Below are 21,708 nucleotides of genomic sequence, written 5' to 3'. Positions count from 1 at the left end.
CCATACTTTCTGATTACCTTATCAAAATATATATTCCAACTTCGAGATGCCTACTTCAATCCATAAATGGATCTCTGAAGCTTACATACTTTAGACTCATCTGTGGATGTAAAATCTTCAGGTTGTATTATATACACTTCTTCTTCTAACTCTCCATTTAAAAAAACTATTTTCACATCTATTTGCTAGATTTCATGGTCCATATGTGCTGCTATCGCAAGCATAATCTGAATGGATTTGAGCATTGCCATAAAAAAAAATAACTTGTTATAGTCAATACCATAATGCTAACGATAATCTTTGGTAACCAGATGGATTTATAGATCTCCACCTTTCTATCTACACCCCTTTTTCTTTTGAAGATCCACTTATACTCTATGGGTTTAACTTCTTCAGGTGGGTCAACTAATGTCCACACATCATTAACTTTCATGGACTCTATTTCAGACTTCATGGCTTCAAGCTATTTATCATAGTCGGACCTCTGAATTGCATCCATATAGATGATCGGATCCTCATTGTTCTCATCGAGTTCAACAGGATCTCCCGAACCAAGAAACTATAGTATCTATCCAGTTGATACAATATTCTATCAGATCTCCTTAATGGTACCTCTACAATAGGATCCAGGTTTGATCCTATCAAATCTGATTCTGTGGGTTCACTAGATTGTGTCGGTTCTACCTATTGAACTTCATCAAGTTTAACCTTAGAGGTATTAATTCTTTTCTTAAAAAATTTTTTTTTTCAAAAAGACTATCCTAAAACCAACAAACACCTTTTGTTCATCAGCAAGATAGAATAATACCCCTTAGTTTCTTTCGAATATCCTATAAAAAAATACTTGTCAGATCTAGCTCCGAGTTTGTCTATTTTTAAATATTTGATATAAGCCAGACATCCCCAAACCCTTAGGTGAGAGAGTACTAGCTTACGCCCCATCCACATCTCATGTGGTGTTTTACTCATAGATTTACTCGAAACCCTGTTAAGTATATAGCAAGCCAACTCGAATGCATATCTCCAAAAAGAGATCGATAGACTAGAAAAATCCATCATGCATCAAACCATATCCAACATGATTTGATTTCTCTTTTCTGACACACTATTATACTGTGATATTTCAGGAGATATCCACAGTGAGAGAATCTCATTCTCTTCTAGATATATCAAAAATTCATCAGAAAGGTATTCATCTCTTCGATCAGATCGAAGAGTTTTTATACTCTTCTCAGTTTGTTTCTCTACCTCATTACAAAATTGTTTGAATATTTCAAACGATTCAGACTTGTATTTCATCAAGTAGACGTACCCATATCTAGATAGATCATCTGTGAACGTAATGAAATAGTGATACCCTCCTCTAACACTATTGCTCATGGGTCCACATACATTAGTATGTACAAGATCCAGAACATCACTGGCTCATTCACCTTTTTCAATAAAATGAGACTTGATCATCTTTCTAAATAAATAAGACTCACAGGTAGGCAATGATTCATAATCATTATCTTCAAGAATTTCCTCTTAAGCTAACATATTCATCCTGTTCTTATTAATATGACCTAGCCTACAATGCCAAAGATAGGCATCCGTGATATCATCTATTCTAGGACATTTATTTGATGTGTATATTACACTAGACCGTGATATAATATAAATACTATTATTCAATTATCCATGCATCACCGTAACACCATTCAAAATGATGTCACAAAAAAAAATTTATTAAAATCTCATAATTTTCTTTGGCCAAAAAGCCTATAGAAACTACATTTAATAAGAAACTAGGATAAAAATGACTATCACTAAGAATAATAGAATGAGAATCGAATACAAGCTTGATAATTTCTAAAGCTAGAATTGAAACTGATCTTTCATCTCCAATATTCAGGAATCTCTCACCATTTTGAAATCTTTTACTGATCTGAAGTCCTTGCAATGAATTACAAATGTTAATAGGACTATCAATATCTAATACCCAGGTTATTGTATCAAAAATTGAGAAGTTGCAAGGTATTATCATATAATTATCTTACCCAGGAACTGATTGCTTACTCTTTTTTGGCCTGTTCGAGTCAAGGAATGCTATGTATTGAAAATAGTTTCTCTTCCAATGACCCTACTTCTTATAGTAGAAGAACTCTGTCTGACTTTGGTCAAACTTGGACTTGGACTTCTGGGTCTAACTTCTAGCACTTTGCATCTTTTTATTCTTCTTTTTCTTTTCTTTCTTAAAGAGATGACGCCCACTCGAAGATCTTTCCACTACATTCACCATCTTCTTGTGGAGCTGGTAATCCTTCTCAAATATTTGTAGCAATCCCAACAGACTGTGGTAGTTCACTACAGGTTTCGTCATTCGATAGTGACTGAAAAAATGATAGGTAGGATTTTGATAGAAAATTCAAGATCGTATCTTTTCCAAGCTGTTCGTACAAGAAAAAGTCGAGCTTACTCAGACGCTCGATCTCAATGACCGACACTCTCTCCTTCATCCATGCATTGAAAATGACACAACTAGTCTTGTGCCGCTCAATATCATTGGGAGTGCCAAAAGACTCATTCAATACCTTGAGCATGTCTTCTGGCTGAGCTTTCTCAAATTTATGACTGAACTCATCATTCATGACCGTCCGTATGATACAACACACCGTGTTGCGGTCATGGAGCCACTTCAAGTAAGTATCTCGAATCACATCATGAGTATTTGCAGCAGTCTCCTCAAGTGTCGGATCTGTAAGGATGTACAAGATCTGCTCGTACTCTAGGATAATTTTTAATTTTTGATACCAGCTATCGAAATTGGGTCCCATTAATTTTTCACTGTCCATCAGTGATCGAAACGATAAATTTGTGGCCATAACTGCATAAAAAAAAATTAAAACCTAATTAGTATATGAATTTATTAAGCCTAAAAATATAGACTTTAGTCTAAAAGTTCTCTCACTATTTTATACGAATTGATAGCCCTTATTTTCAATTCGAAAAATTACCTTAATTTCTTAGCAGGTACTAGAATCCACACAGACTACACATGAGCCCAACTTTGGTTGGCCTATCCATGTGCATCTATGGATAGATTCTTTAATCAATTATTTCATCAAATAATTTTTAGTAATTTATTTTACCTCAAAAAAATTTTCAATTGACTTTGGTCTTCTCTTGAAATCTTGGTTAGGTCAAACCATTAACATAATCATACTCAGGAATCTAACTACCAAATGATCAGGTCCAACTTTATCCGACCAATCTGACCACTTGCCAGAGAGACTTGACTCAGTCATCATATTATGAATGATAATTTCAATAGCAGATGAGCACCAAGCCTTTGGACCTTCAATGATCATCATACTAATGGATCCATTATCATCCAACTTAATGGGAGGCTATGATTTAGTTATCATCATAACTATCTCATTTTAGGGACTTAATAATTTAGAGGATTCAATTGATGAATTAAGAAAAGAGAAGAGATCAACCAATTAACCACAATCCTCCCACCGACTTCATCAAGTCATTAAATTTGATTAGTGACATGCTGGTTAAAGGGCATCTAGATCAGTCACACTGATCAATCTTAGTGACATGGGTCAACTCGAATTACTTAGCGATCTAATCAAAATATAATTCATCAAGTTGGCCAGATAAGTGAGATTGATGGGAGGGTATGCTAAGCTTGCCTTAGACACCATCAAAATGGTCAAGTAAGCCGCTCTCAATTAAAAACTATCGGTCGAAATACCAAACTTATCTTAGACAGTAATTGATTAATTAGTTTCGACTTGACTAGCCTAATAACTCGAATTTAACCACTGAATCTCAATCAAGGTCCATTTGGTCTAATCAAAGATATAGACTTGACCATCTATAACTATTGTATTGGTTCTAGAGAAAGCCTGATTTAATCTAATTCAACATTTGGTTAGATTTAATCAATTTTTCTACATGGTCCATTAGCTCTTTGATTCTAACCTTAGGTCTAACCCAATTAAGAGGACCTAATTTTAGCTAACCCATGTCTTCATATTTTATGCAATATCATTAGATCTTAAATCACAATTCTAGATCTAATTGATTCTACACTTAATTCTTAATTAAGTTCAGCATCAACATGGATTTAGGTTAAGTTTTGAAACTATTCTTCATGTAAACATCTTTATATCAAATTAAATCATAAACCTTTTAGATCACATCTAAATCTTTTATGATCTCAAATATTATTAAAATAATTTTAATCATTAAGATTAGATGTTATTACTTTTCTTATAATTTGTATCACATACAATAAATTTTAAGATTTCAAGATCTAGGATTTTACAGAAAAAAAAGTTCTTTCTTTTACGTTCTTCTTCATGAGATCTCACAGTGACACCCCTACATGCCATAAGAGTACCCTATTGAATGAGAGGAGAGAGTCATGTAACTCTACTTGCTCCTATGATCGGATGGCTTGGTGATTATCCAATCCGAGTACTTTACTACTCAGAACACTAATCTAACATATACTAGACTGATCAAATATCAAATATAAAAATAAAAATTATTTAGATATAATCTAAATAATATAAAATTAGATTTAAATATATATAAAATTATATCATATTGAACGAGGCTCTGATACTATTTGAAGAAAAATTAGACAGTTCTATGCATGCAATTTTAAAATTTTATAGTGAAACATGATAGATTAAACGATTTAATCTACATTATATGCATAAGATCCAATCTAAACTACTTTGTCAAGATTTATGATATGATTAAATATGTGATTAAGATCTGAAAATAAAAAAATCTGCATCAATCATAACGATGCTCTGGATTAGATCTAACCATTAGATCTAATCAAATCTGATCTAACGAGTTCAGAACTCATTATCGAAGCACGGGTTACTGATCTCCATAATTGTATCATATGGATTGGAGCTCCTTCAGGTTGCTCGCAGCTGCACAAGACGTCCAACCTCTATGAATCATCTACATGAAGATCGATTGCTGATCAATCTCTTCGGGAGTGCTAGCTCGCGAAGATCTTTGATGGCTAATTTTTTCTTCTTCTTTGAATCTCTTGGACACTCTAGAGAGGGAGAAGAATTAAAAGAAGGAGGAGAGACTAAAGAAAATTATTTTTCTCTTCTTGAAATCACACTTCTCTTTTTAGGCATCCAACAATTGGATCCCTTTTATAAGTGGGCTAGGGATTAGGGTTAAGAAGAGGTGCCAACACCCTTCACGCCATAAAAGATATGGCGTCCAAAATTTCCACGCTAATTTTTGTAATGGCATGGGAAAGAAATCAGATCTTTCTCACGCCAACTAACCTTCTCAACATGAATAAGGAAAGGAATTTTGGCACCACCAATACTTTCCCATGAAACTTGATTTCTTTCTTTCTTATTTTCTTATCTATGATTTGAATCAAATTCAAATGAGGAAGGAGATAAGATTCATGACTCATCATGAGTGCCACCCACACTATCTCTGCACCCTCTTTTCTCATGCCAAAAAATCCCTCATGCAAACTCCTTTTGCGTCTTATGTATGGCATTGATTCTAGGGCATGCGCAAGGGAGAGAATCCCAATTGATTGGGACTCTTCAGTTTTCTAATTTTGATTCAATCCAAATCTGATTTGGTTTAGACCCAATAAAAGGAAGGAACCTAATCTAATTAGGAACACAATCTTCTCATTAAATTTCTAACTCAATTAGGAATTAACTAAATTCAAGTCCTGATCAAATCAGGAACAAGTTTTTCTTACAATTAGGCTGGATCTAATCAAACATAATCCAAATCAAACTGAATTCAATTCAATTAAACTTGATTCGAACCTCATTGCTCAATCAAATTGAGTCAATTAGTAATCTAATTGCTAATAAATTCTCCATTAATAATAGAGTCTCAGTCCAGTGGGATTCTCCTCCAGAGTCCCAATCCAGTGGGACTCTTTACTGGAGTCCTAATCCAGTGGAACTCTTCACCAGATCAGCCATCTAATCAGACCAAAACTTCTAATGTGTGTGATCTCATAGATTCAAATCTAAGCTAGTAGCATAGGAATAAATTCCTATTCTAATCGATGTAACCATCTAGCAATGAGACCCGACGTTCGAATAGATCGAAAGATTGCAAAGCAACATTCAAGAACCTACTAGTGTATGGTTACTGTATAATTCATCCCTCTGATCCTAATGTTCAAGGTGACCTAGGATTTAACTATCAACCCTGAAATAATCAACCATATTATATTTCAACCTTTCAAATTCATCACATGGATTATCCTGATCAAGATTTTACTAAATTGAAATACACTGATGCATTAACTCTTACTTGTTCAGAGGGGTCAATCCCATCTTGACTTATGCACCGACTTGATAAGTACTTGACTGTACCTAAAAATTTAGATAGTCCAGCACTAAAGTACAGTGAGTTGCTTATAAGTCACCATGGTGATCTCAGATCAGAGGGATACTTATACTCATACCCTTCGTAAGCTACTTTTGACAGCAGAGTACTCCGTAATTGGTCATATTTAGTGTGAATATACTCCTATATCCCATCTGTATGCCATACCAGTGTCACTACACTCCTTGGTTAAGATAACAACCAACCCATATGACACACAACGACCTATACTTGATATCGCTATCATCTTATTAACAGCATATCATTTGATCGCAAACATGTTTTAAGGACTAAACGACAAATCCTCCTTTATCAATTAAATATAGTCCTAAAGACTTCATCACAATACAGGAGTTCTAAGAAGATAGATAAAATATGATGAAAAAGCTAAATAACTTTTATTAATAAACATTCATATACAATATACAAATATGAACACAATTGTCAATAGGCTGGCGATTGATTTTGAGATATAATTTTCAACAAAAATCTTAGAGTCGAAACCTAGGGAACCCATAATCTCATGCCCAAGAGGAACCGATTTTCTCTATTTTTCATGCACAGAAGACCCCCCACTCTCGGTACACACCCCCCTCTATGAGAAACTATTTCTCACGGTAAAAGCATCTCCAAATTTTGTTGCACAAAATTAGAGGACTTTTAAAGGTTGGGGGCATGAAGTGGTTGACAAGGATAAAGATTAGTTTTCATTCAAATTCAAAACACTTTTGAATTCAAATTAAACCATTCTTATCCTTATCAATAGAGGGCCGAACAAAGGTATTTGGCATGTGAAAAAATTGGGAGAAAGTTTCCTTTTTGTTGCACAAAGAGAACCCCTTCACAAGGGGCCGGCTTGAGAGGATTAAGATAAGGATTAGGATTTCAAACTCAAATCCTTTTGAATTTGAATTAATACCACCCAAACCCTATCAAAAGTGGGCAACAAAGAGAACACTTTGGCATAAGAAACCTTCATGCAAATTCAAAATTTGTGTGAAGGATTAATTGGCATGGAGAAAAGGTAGTTGACGCTTGGTTTGAAGTTCAAACTGATTTGAATTTCAACTTAATCTAATTTGGTCTTGTCCAAATCAAATTTGGTTAGACCCAATTAGCCAACTAAACCTAATCAAATTAGAAATATAATTAACTCAATTAAATTTTAATTCAATCAAAAATTAATCAAACCCAAGTTCTAATCAAATCAGGAATCAAACACCCTTAATGATTAGACCATCTCATAACCTAATCAGATCAAACCTAATTGAATCTAATTCAATTAGACTTGATCCAAACCTCAATACTCAATCAAATTGAGCTAATCAATAATCTAATTGCTAATTAAACCTCCTATAATTCACTAACTCTTAGTGAATTAATTTATTTCAACTTTTGCATAAGGTTAACCATCAATCATATTGACGATTATACCCTTAAATGATTCTCAATCATTGATCAGTCATCTGATCAGTAAGAAACTTCTTTTGAGTGTGACCCCATAAGTTTGAACCTAAGCCGGTAGCATAAGAATAAATTTCTATACCAATCGAAGTAATCATCTAGCAATGGTACCCAACGTCTGGATAGGTTGAATAATTGCAAAGCAACATTCACGAACTCTAGACTTTGGTTATCATATAATTCATCCTTTTAATCCTAAATGCTCAAAGATGACTTAGGGTTTAACTATCAACTCTGGATGAGTCATCCACATTGTATTTCAATCTTTGAAATTCATCACATAGATTATCCAGACCCAGATTTTACTAAATTGAAATACAGTGATGCATTATGTCCTATAAACTGGAGGGGTCAATCCCATCTTGACTCACACACCAACTTTGCAAGTACTTAACTGTGCCCAAAAATCTTTCAGTCACTGAATTAAAAATTTAAGTAGTTTGGTACCAAAGCACAGTGAGTTGCTTGTAAGTCATTATGGTGATTTCAGATCGGAGGAACACTTATACCTATATCTCTTGGAGCTACTCTTGACAGTAGAGTGTTCCGAATTTGGTCACGTTCAGTGAAATGTACTCTTACATTTTACCTGCATGCCATACCAGTGTCTTCATACTTTTTGGTTAAGAAGACAACCAACCCATATGGCACACAATAACATATACTTGATAATTGCTATCGTCTTAGTAATAGCGTATCGTTTGGTCGTGAATAAGTTTAAGGACTAAACAATAAATCTTTCTTTATCGATCAAATTAGTCCTAAAGATTTCATCACAATACATGAGTTCATTTAGAAAATGTAACCTTGTGATGAATCAGCCAAATAATTTTTATTGATGATCAATTTATACATATTTATAATTAGCATAATCGTCAAACGATTAGTTTTAGAATATAATTTCCAACACCAAGCATCTACGTCCACTCTCCAAACTCTACTTAAAAATTTTCATTATAATCCATGATCTTCATCTTCCTCCCCCAGCTCCTGTATATATAGCACCCTTTTTTTTCACCACTGGGGTCGTTAGAAAGAAAATTTAGCATATATATATATATATATATATATATATATATATATATATATATATATATATATATATATATATATATATATATATATAATATTTTGTCTAAAAATTAATGTAAGAAAATATATGAGTCAGAATATTATGTCTAAAAAATAATGTAAGAAAATATATGAGTCAGAATATTATGTCTAAAAAATAATGTAAGAAAATATATGAGTCAATATACATATTCTTTATATGATTTGATTTTAATGATTTTATATATATTACGCACCTTTCTCTACTGTAAGAAATTATTGCATGTACCAGCTGCAAGTGAACCATGGCAATTCCCGAAGCACATATACAGTAGATAGCACGCAATCGAGAATTGGCGAATAGCGTGGCATGTTTATCCACCATTGGATTTGACATGATTGGTGCATGCAATGCAGATGCCTCTACCGAGGGCACCAAATTCTTAATTTAAATATATTCTATATATTTTATTTTATATATATACTTTTGAGAGAGGAAGATTTTAGATATATTCTATCAAATCAAAGACGTCTGAATTGGAAAAAATAAAGGGGCAAGTCTCCCTATTCTCCCACTCCCTTCTGGGAAACAATATTCGTTGCAACGAAAATTTACTCCCGGGCTACCTTCCTCTCTGCAGGCCTCCTTTGCAAACTTTCCGAATATTTTGGTGAGCCTAAGATAAACTTTCCAAAAATGGGGCTCTAGGATAGTTCCCATCAATATTTTATTAAAATTATGAAATAAGGCCTAACAATAATAAAGTCATAACAACGTAGACTTAAGATAAGATGCATCTAAACAGTACTTATTATCAAGCGGCAGAGGACCCATCATGACAGCAATTCACCATCTCAAAAATTAGCCAATAGCTTATTTTGCTTCAAAACTAATATCCTGGCATTCCATTACCAAATCACCTTCAACCGGCTTTGCCGCCTCATACTCACTTATAAGATGTCGTATAAAGAGCTGAGACACTTATCATCCTAATGCTTCTACGAGTGAATAGCTTTACTTCTATATCGAATAGCTTGACTTCCATCTCCCCTCACATCTACCTTGTGGCTCCATGTTACTGATAATCCACACCAAATAATAGTAGCACCTTTTCCCTGAAGGAAAGGAACAACCTTCCTAATACTCCTCGCCCCAAACTAGAGGCATAAGCTCTATTATTAGAAGTACACGCTCCTCTGTATCATAATATATATTAGTCAGAGACTTCCAAATGCCATCATCCACGTTGACCAACTTCCACCACAATCTGTATATCGTAGGGACGTTAAGGTCTCGCGGGTCTGCTTAAAAAATTTATCTAAAAATTTATATTTTTTAAATATATATTTTATAAATAATATTTAGATAAAAAATAATTTAATCATGTTCTTTTCTGTATTGAAAAATAGTTCAAAAATCTGTTATTCTTTTTTTTTTTTACATTACTAATTTTTTGAATAAATTATCAAAATTTATTCATATTTTTCATAATACTTTTTATTATATAAATATCATAATATAATATAATATAATATAATATAATATATTATAATATATTATAACATATTAATATATTATATTATTTTATTATTATATATTATTATTATATATTACATAATATATTATACTATAATAATATAATATATTATATTATATTAATATCTTAAATTAATATAATATATATTATATATAATAAATTTATTGTTATATATTATTATTATCTATTGCATAATATATTATAATAATATAATATATTATATTATATTAATATCTTAAATTAATATAATATTATTATATGTAATTATATTATTATATTATGTTAACATATATTATTATATATAAGATATATTATATTATTATACTATTATTATAGTGTTATATAAATATTATTATATATAATAATATAATATCATATAATATGTTATATTATCAAATTATAATATATTATAATATATTAATATATAATAATATATTATATTATTATATTGTTACATATTATTATATTATATTATAATAACATAATATATTACTTATTATTATATTATATTAATATTACAATATATTATATTATATTATTATTATTATTATAAATTTGAAGATATATTAAAAATAGATTAAAAATATTATTTTTGATTGATGAAAATATAATTTAACCACTCCTTGAATAGATAAAATTTTTTTTATTTAATAGATAAATACTATCGTGATATCCATCTTGAAAAATATGAAAACATGAATAAATTAATTAATAAAAAATTAATTTATTTTTTTATAATATTTATCTATAAAATAATAGATCTTTATCCTTTTGTACCCAAAAAAAAAATAGAAAAAAAAAAAAATTTTCTTGCACGTCTTGCCAAGTAGCCAAACAATGACCCCGAATTGAACTCCTACCCGGCGGCCCGAGAAAAGAGGTTCAAAAATTATCATCTTCTTGATAACCCATCCTAACAGCCAAAAAGTAAAAAGTGAAATATGCGGGCAGATGTGAGAGTACAGCATTGATCAAAGTCAACCTCCAGTTTACCAATATCGTGATGCAGAAAGCAGAAAGAGAAATTGTCTCTTTTTCGATAAACCACCCAGAAATCATATATTACATGGATAGCAAGATAGATTTACATCCATAGAGACAATGTGTGAGAACACTAGAAAATGAGAGTATAATCATGCTCGACTAACAACTAGGAATCAATTGTTAGGCAAGCACTCCATACAGGTAGTGCCATAATACGAGCATATATATATATACTTTTATCAACCAATTCCGACCTACCATCATGAAACCATTCTAACTTTTCCGGAACTTCTAATAATATATGGACAGAATTTTTAGTTGTAGAAAGACAATGTCATATAAACGTTGCCGTTGTTCTTGCCACCTCCTGACATCAATCCAAATGATGGAATATTTTATAGAAAATGCATATTATAAAAATTGCACGTCCTCCATGAAAGGAAACTCAATCCAAAAAATTACCTACTTCCCTCAGTTGATTTCAAAGTTTCAAGGTCACAAAAAGTAGACAACCACAAGGTCAAAAGTTGCTGGTGAGTTAACAAAACCAATTCAACTAATAATATACCTTGAGACTGAAAGACGATACCAAGGTACGGCTATATTTCACTGGATGGGCAATGACAAACTTGGGATCTGCACTAGCAGCAAAATTCAAGAGGAAGCGCCCCATCTAGTCATCGCTGAAGGTCGTCTTCTTGCCTGTAAAACAGAAATCCCATCAATATAATGCTTCTGGTATTGCTGGTGCTAAGGGTCACCAATGTTTCAGACAGAGTAGTCGTCGCTAATAAGAGTAGATTCTGCTCTTACCGGTACTGGCTGTAACGATGCTTTGCTTGTTAGGGGTTCCCCCTCGTCCCCTACCACCTCCACCTCGTCCCCTGCCGCCACCTCTACCACCACGTCCACCACGTTGGCCTCCAAATCTGCCACCACCCCTGCCTGCGCTATCCTTGCCACCACTCCAGCCACCATCACGGCTGTCACCTCTTGGCTTAGCTTCATTTACTGTTAATGAGTAGCCCCCAAGTTCAGAACCATCGAGTTCCAAGGCCTTGGAAAAGGCATCTTGTTCTCTGAAATCCATGTATGCCATCCTGCAACCAAAAAAGCTGCCACTTAATACAGCAAGATAATCAGACAACACGGCTACAAATCAAATAACCAAAGGATGCAGCAGAATAGGAAAAAAGTGTTCAGATCTTGCAGTGCGAAGGAAGACAACAGGCATGAGACAGCAAAATACTAGGTGAGAAACATCTAGATTAAAACAACAAAGAACCCCAACCAGCAAGACACCAGACATCATATCTCTCTTACTCTCTCTGTATGTGTGTTTGTGCATGACATTGGCTCCACATCCTGAATGATGGGGCCATCGCTAAGCATGCAAGATTTATTCCACCAAGGCATACTCCATCTCTCTCTTATATTGGTTACTTCTGTACAATGACATTAGATGGTCATTGGCAAACTCAAACAACCTTTTCTGCAATAACACCCATCTCCGGTTCACAGAATTTTCTTTTGACAAAAACAACTTGGAGAAACGTGCGCTGCCTTATTTCGCACATGACAATCCAAATATATTGTCCCCTCTCCACTGGAACTCCCATATCTTTTTTCCTTTTGTAAGTACAAAGGCAATTAAAGTGAAAATTTATTAGGAAAGATTTTATAAAATTCAGAAAATATTTATTAAAAAAAACATAAAAGTTCATGGATGTGTTTCAAGTCTCACTTCTTAGTCTTAAATTGCCACCCAGATAACACACCCCCTTTTAAATGAAACTCTAACATCCTTTTTCCATACTGAACATAACAATTGTTGATGTGACTTTTATTAGTAAAGAAAGGTAAAAAGCATAGAATCTCTTGGTTGGTTTCTCTCCCATCCACCAGCCTCCCCATGCTCCAACCCTTTTATCTGTTACTTGACAAGAGTTTGGCTATTTGTCCAATGACAGTTCAGAAGTTCCATCCGGTTGGAGTATCAACAAATAGGAGCCCATGGAAATAATTGACAAAGTACACAAATAGACACATCTGATTTTCTGCATGAAGAAATAGTTGTTATTATAAAATTTATCATTTTATACCACCTTATACACTCTGGACTGCCCAATTAAACTATACCATGTATTAGAGGGCCATCTGAAGATGTAAATCATAGATTGAACTTTTAGTGAAGTGTCCCTTATTCATTTTACAAAAATATAAAAATAATGAACTCCCCCAAGCCCGTCTCCCTCACCACTTTTCAGTGAGATAGAAAGCTAAAGAACGAAGAAGAGCACAAAAAACATGATCACCTGATATGCCTTGGCATGGCTTACACGAGAAAAAAATTCAGCAGAAGCAAAAGAGATTGCAAATAGATGAACATATCTCTAACCAAATAAAAGAGATATATTTCAAAAAGGAGAGAAATTTGCAGTGCAGTCCAAACATATAAAGATACTTGAAGATTTCAATACTAAATGCAAATATAAACAGACCCCTTAAAAGCACCAGTTTCATAATCCTTTGGCAAGGAAAGCCGAGTAATCTCTCCACATGACCCAAAATGCTCTTCAAGGGAGCTCCGGATCTGCAATAAGTTCAAAAATTACATACAGAACAAAGAGAATTAAGATTAGATTAATTAAATTAAAACAATACCTGATCCTCTTCAACTGATTTATCAAAACCCTTTACAAATATAGTGTAGCTCAGACCTTTCCCACCCTTTTGGTAAGAATTACCTTCCTTCCTGCAAATATACACAAAAAACATGCAACAATTTGGCATCTGTAATAGTAAAAAATTGGGGCTAATTCTGTGCATTTTTTCTGGAAGCCCTTTTTCAGGCCTTGAGTTATAATGCTTCAAAAAAAGTGGTTCACCAAACAATTAGTTAATAGTCATAAGTGCACTGCACAGTAATAGTGTGTATACATACACATGCATACATATGCATTACATATACACTTGCACACATGATTTACTTTTTATCTGATCATAAGAAATAGGATTATTAATTATCTCAATGGACTCAATCCACTAAGAAGCTTTCCACCACTAAAACATTGGGGAATAAACAACTAAAGGTTTGAATAGGTTAATTAAAGTAAGCATACTACCAATCTATATGACAATTCAAAACATGAAGCAGTAATAGATAATGTAACTCAACTTATGTACAGGGGTTATGTTACATATACCAACAAACAGGTTTTTCTTCCACATGAACCACATGATAATCAGCAGTATAAGAAAAATATCCTAAAGAAAATAAGGGAAGACCAATACCCGCTATAAGGAGTATATACGCCCCTTTCATGGGCCACGTCAAGTCTCACTGCACGTCCCAACAGTTCCATACCATTCAATTCAAGTGCCTACAAAAGGATCAAGGATAGGTATTATTAGAGGTAAATGTAGAAGAAAATGAACAACTTCATGTATTCATGATGGCCCTTGTTTAGTGTGTAATCTTTTTAACAAGAACTTTCTGAAGGCAATTATCGAAAGAAAATAAATGAATTGTGGGGAATTTATAGGTAATGAGTTAAACAAGAAGATCCATGTGATCTATGTTAGGTGCTAAAGAATTAATTCACAACAATAAAAATAGAACAATAAAAAAAGATTACCTTCTGAGCTGCATCTTCAGTGGTGAATTCAACATGACCAAACCCTTTAAAGCGTCCATCATCAGTGACTGCCAGCCGAACTTGAGCAACCTCCCCTGCCTCTTTAAAGAATTCAGCCCTGAAATGAAAAAGGCATATTCAACATGTGCACAAGTAAACATATAGATTTAACTCAAAGGCATTTAGATACTTTAGAAGGTGATACATACACATCATCTTGTCCAGCATCATAGGACAAATTTCCAACAAATATTGTTTTTGATCCAGTCCCCTGACTGCTAGGAGTCTTAGGCTACATGGTACAAAATTAACATCAGTTTTGCACATTTAGAAAACCAAAATACCACTAAAATGACTCAGATGAATAAATTACCACCTTCTTGTCAAATTTTGTAGCAGACTGTTTTGGTGCTGCATTTGCTGATGGTGCATCTTTCATTTTCACATCTGAGTCCTGCATGTTTTAATATTTAGAAAAAATAATAAATAAATAAAAGAGAAAATACTTCACAAATGTTGAACCACAAGATACAGAAAATATAGACACAAAGATAATGCTAAACCCAAATTATTAGAAAAAGAACTTGGTAACTATTATTGCAGCCATTCATCAAACTTTAATAATCAATTCAAGGTCCATATTGTTGGGAGCATGTCTTAGATTAATTAAAAAAGCATACATGAAGGAAGAGGGAAAGAACATTAAATCCAGTAACTCCAAATGAAATATTAAATGTTGACGCCAACAAAAACTGGCATGCCCAAAAGGGCAAAACAACACTCATAATCTGCAATGCCAAATAAGTGGGAGTCTGCTGGTACAATATTATATGACTGCATTGGGATTGTCCAACAATTCCTGTCATCCATTTAAAATCAAAATGAAAAATTGCTCAACATAAAGATTTAAGCAGTACAAATGGATTATGATTGTGCTGCACAAAAAAGATGGAATTTAAGACCCACATTGCTAAATAAAATCCAATTGGCAACAATCCGAGAACAGAAATACCAAAGCGCACGAACAACCGATAGTCGTGTCTTGATATTAGTGCCAAAATAAACAAATACTATAAGAGAAACAATTTGAACAGTGTTTGCCACCATGCAAGCAAGAGAATCGGTGAATTATCAAATAGTGGCACACTTAGACTTTCTACTCTAGTCTCTATGTATATAGGGATGTAGAATCAAATGTCGATGAAAATCTGGATACAACAGCCTCTCGTGAGAATGCTTACAGACTGCAGAATGCAATATGATTTCATGAAAGAAGAGTGATAAGGCACCAGAATAATGCCGAGAAAATGTTAATGATTTCCAAGTTATGAAACAAAATTTTGCTATAGATTTAGACTCAGTTGACATCAAAATTTTAAAACTGTTCAAGGTTTTTTGAATATTTCTTCCCACAAAGATAAAGCATACTAGTTTACACATAAAAACGTTCTTACATTGAAAGCAAACACCTAGACAGGTATGACATTTTTTGCCTCTCGTTTCATAATTGACATAAAAAAGAATACTCAAATTAACTAAATACATGACCCACACAAACATCATGTGTTAACAATCCAATTGAACCAGCTCATTAAGGGAGAAAAAAAATCCTGAAACCATCATCAAACAATCCTTATCCTTTACCGAACCAAAAAAACCAAACTAATAGGTTCTCTGACCAGTGCACAAACTTCTCATACTTCCAGTTCACGTTTAATATTAACCAAGACTTCACATAAAACAACAACATTACCTTCTTCTGTGGAGTCTTCATAGGTTGTTCATCTTCACTCTCCTCATCAGAAGAATCCTCCTCCTCAGAGCTGCTGCTTTCCGCAGATGCTTTGGTTGGCTAGCATTCACAAGAGATACATGCAACAGACAACAAAGGATCAGCAAGCGAGTACTTAAAATATTTTCATTTTGAAATAAATAAAATATGAACATATTACCTTCACGTAAAACAACAAATATTGATCAACAGTTCACATAAAGTAACAATATTACCTTCTTCTGCAGAGTCTCCATCGGCTGTTCATCTTCGCTCTCCTCATCAGAAGAATCCTCCTCAGAGCTGCTGCTTTCCGCAGATGCTTTCGTTGGCTAGCATTTAGAGATACAGGCAACAGACAACAGATGATCAGGAAACAAGTACTAAAAATCTTTTTTCTTTATTTTGCAATTGCAACAACAGTATAATGATGATTACCTTTTTACTTTGTTGTGGTTTCAAAGGTTCCTCATCTGAACTTTCATCAGAGCTGTCATCCTCATCTTCATCACTTTCTTTCTTAACAGGCTTTGCAGTTGGCTTGTTGACACTTCCAGGAACAGTATCCTAAATATGAATAATCATCATGATAACAAGAATGTGCATGGAAAGCCAGAGCTGCTGCAGGATAATAGATCACAATCAATCAAAAACAAAACACTACCGGAACTTTCAGCTTCTTTCTTTGTGGTTCTTCATCACTCTCATCAGAACTCTCTTCAGAACTTTGATCTACTTTGGCCTTATGCTGTGGTTTCTGGATCCAGATAATTAGAAATAGTGTTAAGATCTTAATGCCGTACCGAGGCAACTGAATATGATAATTTATGAGAATTACCAGAGGTAGCAACTTATGACATTCAAATATCATGGAACAGGAGTAGAATGTAAAAAACATGTTTAGGAACACACAATGACAGATGTGGCCATTTAAAGAAAGATACCATAAATAGGACAAATCATAGAGGTCATTACCAAACAATTATAGAGTAAAGGACCACAGGAAGCAATTCACAGGAACTCAAATTACATTATCCTGAAGGTTACAAAAAGAGCTGTGGAACAAAACACATAAAAGTGGGAAATAACAAGGAAATATCTTAATACATTAACATGTCAACAACATTTAGGAAGGGTTCATTGATGACAACAGCATTCCTACATCCACACTCTAATATTCAAACAGTTTTTCATGCATTGCGGTACTCAAGAAGGTTTAAAACTCGTGGGATAGGGTGCTATCCCGGTTTTCCAATGGAAAAGAATGTACCGCCATCCTACCTCATCCCAACACTTGGGACAGGGGATGTCCTGAGACGTGCCGATCTAGACAGGAGATATACCCCATCCTAGTGTCCTACAGGACATCCCACCAGGACTTATATCTTGAATTTTCCAAATTGTCCCACATGACAAAACTAAACAGCAACTTCAAGAACAAGTTGGGTAACCAGCTACTGAAATAGGGTTATGATTTGACTATAAAAGAAAAAAGAAAGCCCCATCCAGCAATGAGTAGATCCATATCATAATGCAATAAACAAGACCAAACATACAAAATGGCAAAACAGTATAAAAGAACATTACAGGCTGAACATCTTTCTTCACAGTGACAGGCTGCTTCTTGGGAGGAACCTTTGCTGGTGTTTCCTGCATCAAATATGCATTTAGAATGACATTCAGATTTACAAAGTCGAACAGAAATTTAGGGCAGCAATTACAGAACATTACTTGTGAAGAATTTCATGGGATCTCAACACCGAAAAATTATATCTTCAGTTAGAATTGGGATGCTTCTACTATCTCGAAAAATACACATGATAAGAAAGATTTGTTGAAGGTAAATACTAAAAGATCTTAGATGGTAGTTAGTTGCAGGACTTATTTGAATTATATAATTGTCTTATAAATCAGTAACTGTCTCGGACCTCAGAGACTTGATTTAGGAAATGGTTGTCTATTCCCTTTACAAAAAAATGCATATAAAGACAACTCGTTACATAGTTGCAGACTAAGACCTCCCTTATTGCAGAGATTCCCCAATAGGACTCCAGGTTAAGTTTGCATCAGCTATGCAGATTATCTATTATTGCCATCAGCAACATAGATTATTGATTATGTTTCTTTCCAAGCATCTCCACCTGTTCCTTTACTGCTTCTATGCTTCTAGTTCGTGAACCACCCATGCTATGAGATATAGTCATCATTCAATTTGATTTAATATTTGGAGACTACAGTGTTAAGGACCACTTTAGCTCACTAGCTAGAGGCACACCAAAAGCCTGGGTGACAAGAGAGATGGAAAAAAAAAACACGGTAATATCATAGCATAACTAATCCACTCATCCCCTTGGTGTTTCTAGCTAGTGAACTAACCCTACTTTTCAATATTGTCATCATTAGATTCAAGAACTGAGATGTTGATTCTACTTAAGACTTGGGGACCACAATGTTAAGGATCAGTTCATCCCACTAGCTAGAAATGCACCAAAAGGCAGATGGCCAACACAGCACCATTGGTATTAAAAGAAAATTCCTGCCTCTCAAGGGCCATAATCTAATTGATGTAACATGTTGTAAATTCTAAACTAGGTTCAGAGCATAAGGCAATAGCTATGCATGGTTTTAAACAAATTAATTATACAGAAAAAAATTACACCATTAGTGGTATACAACTATGACCTTTTAACAGACTATTCTTACTCCATAATCATCACAGTAAAATATTGACAATTCAACAGGTTAAAATGATAGAGCACATGATCTCAGAAACAAATCGATTATTCTGAAAAAGATGAGTGCTTTTTTGTGAACTTATCAATGCATACTTTAAGAAAAGAATTAAAATGACTACATCTAAAGCACATTCAATTTCCATAGACGCATGAAGTTCTCAAATAATATGGATCCAATATTTCTAATCACATGATGAGGAAGTTCCCAAGGTTATAAAACCAACGTTATTTATTTTGAAAGCTTGAACTTGTGGGTAATCTTCTTGTCCCGGATGGAACAACTCAACAATCTGAAGCATGCTCTTCGGTTCCATAGAAACAATAGGACCTAGTACACCTATCATATCAATCTATCACCCACAAATCATGAACCTTCAAACTATTTATTATCATACCCACATGTGAAAGGAACATTCAATATGTTTTTAACATTGTTTTAAGTCGTTCCTGCAGATAACATACAAAAAATATCATTAACAAAAATTTAAAAAAAAAAACATATATTTTTTACATGAATTTACACTAAAATAGGTTGGAAGAAAACTCATAAATTGTTTATACAATTAAGAAAGACAAGTGTGAAGATCATGAATGATGAAAATTGTGGGACTCACATCATCCTCATCAGAGTCCAAGTCAAAATCACTTTCTGAACTATCATTTGATTCTTCTTTCTTTATTGATGCTGCTGGAATGCCCTTGGTAGGTAAAGCAACCTTAGCGACATTTGCCTGTGCATTGAATTATTAGCATACAATAGTCAAGTTATATCAGCATGTACCATCAAATGCATGAAGAGCATCGTACTGTAGATTAATTTAGCAGTAACTTCCTCCAGTTTTTTTTTTTTTTTAATTTAGCACAATATATGTTCCTATGATATGATTCAATGTAAGACAAAAAAAAAATGTTGTAAGCTAGCCATATGGACTTTGGAAAGACTGCACCGTCTCCTTAGAACTTGCACTGAGAAGAGGTCCTCATGTACTTGGAAAGGTGACACTCTAGTTAATACTCTCAAAAGAGGCACAGGTGGGAGGGAGAGGGGGAGAAGGAGCTGGGAGGGAATCTATTATGCGACTTCTAAAGAAGTTTCCAGCACAAAGGTTGATGAAAGTGGAATCATAAGTTCTTAGAAACTAATACCGCACATGCAAATCATTGGGAGAATAAAAGTAAGACTGTTAACTAAAGGCTCATGCTGCATTGTCCCTTGCTTAAGTCGGCAATAACCATCAACAGAGAAAAATAGACCATTACCTCTTCATCATCAGAATCACTCTCTGATGTGTCACTGGATGATTCTTCGGTCTTTGAGGCACCAAGAGTTCCATTCTTTGATGATGCAGGTGGTTTGTTTGCAGGTCCTCCAGCTTTGGCTGTGACCGCCTGCAAAAAAGAGTGATAACACTCATCAAATAATGACAATTGGAAATGGACAGCACACTTTAGATGAATTTGGCTCCACAATATGAAAGGGAAAAGGAAGGGACTAAGAGTTATGCATACGGGAACAGTTAAAAGTTATGTCATAACTTAATTCTATTTTTCATTTGCCTACAATGTCTGGAATAGCTTTTGGAAGGTGGTTTTGTCCAGAAGCAAAATAGGAGCCAAGCACAAGTGATGGTTTTATGACAGTAATAGCCCCTTGAAACATATGATTCCTGGAGCAAGCAAGTTTGACCAGCAATACCTATTCCTTGTTTATGCCTGCCTTTAAGATGCTGTTACTGTTGTTTATGCATAAGGCTTTACTCACTGACCAAACACTGCCTTTAGGGTCAATGTATTTATTCTAAAATTATTTTAAAACATTAACATGTGTACCTCCTCTTCCTCATCAGAATCACTCTCGGAAGAGCTATCACTTGATTCGGGTTTCTTCTTGGGCACAGCTACAGGAGGTTTCTTTATTGAAGCAGCGGGTTTCTACAAGAGAAGCAAAAGTCAGATTGAGAATGACAAGCCTAAAATCCCTTGTATCCTTCACGTAACATAGGAAGCAGCGAGCATCCAAGTTACTTACAATGTCCTCATCTGAACTACTATCTGAATCTGAACTTTCACTTAATTCCTCCTTCTTAGATATTGCAGGTGTGCCATTCTTAGCTCCAGTTGGT

The 21,708-nt window shown here is 34.0% G+C and overlaps 1 protein-coding gene across 1 annotated transcript in view; it reads right to left on the bottom strand.

Moving 5' to 3' along the window:
- Positions 1 to 11,814: 11,814 nt before the first annotated feature.
- The window catches only part of LOC105035987 (uncharacterized), a 12,393-nt gene continuing 2,499 nt past the window's right edge, over positions 11,815 to 21,708 (bottom strand). The window contains exons 6-22 of the mRNA XM_073257933.1: positions 21,615 to 21,708; positions 21,416 to 21,517; positions 20,846 to 20,974; positions 20,200 to 20,316; positions 18,438 to 18,500; positions 17,515 to 17,607; positions 17,289 to 17,417; positions 17,087 to 17,182; positions 16,833 to 16,931; positions 15,456 to 15,533; positions 15,289 to 15,371; positions 15,080 to 15,197; positions 14,736 to 14,824; positions 14,106 to 14,196; positions 13,943 to 14,034; positions 12,255 to 12,541; positions 11,815 to 12,143 (exon numbers count right to left, since the gene is read on the bottom strand). The exon at positions 21,615 to 21,708 is cut by the window's right edge and continues 38 nt beyond it. Of these exons, the coding sequence (XP_073114034.1) occupies positions 12,115 to 12,143; positions 12,255 to 12,541; positions 13,943 to 14,034; positions 14,106 to 14,196; positions 14,736 to 14,824; positions 15,080 to 15,197; positions 15,289 to 15,371; positions 15,456 to 15,533; positions 16,833 to 16,931; positions 17,087 to 17,182; positions 17,289 to 17,417; positions 17,515 to 17,607; positions 18,438 to 18,500; positions 20,200 to 20,316; positions 20,846 to 20,974; positions 21,416 to 21,517; positions 21,615 to 21,708 (1,789 nt within the window). The 3' untranslated portion in view covers positions 11,815 to 12,114. The remainder of the gene's footprint in view (positions 12,144 to 12,254; positions 12,542 to 13,942; positions 14,035 to 14,105; positions 14,197 to 14,735; positions 14,825 to 15,079; positions 15,198 to 15,288; positions 15,372 to 15,455; positions 15,534 to 16,832; positions 16,932 to 17,086; positions 17,183 to 17,288; positions 17,418 to 17,514; positions 17,608 to 18,437; positions 18,501 to 20,199; positions 20,317 to 20,845; positions 20,975 to 21,415; positions 21,518 to 21,614) is intronic.

This window comes from Elaeis guineensis, chromosome 5, assembly GCF_000442705.2.
Source record: "Elaeis guineensis isolate ETL-2024a chromosome 5, EG11, whole genome shotgun sequence".
Lineage (NCBI taxonomy): Eukaryota > Viridiplantae > Streptophyta > Magnoliopsida > Arecales > Arecaceae > Elaeis > Elaeis guineensis.
The sequence above is the reverse complement of the archived record's forward strand: the minus strand, read 5'-3'. Positions and strand labels throughout refer to the sequence as shown.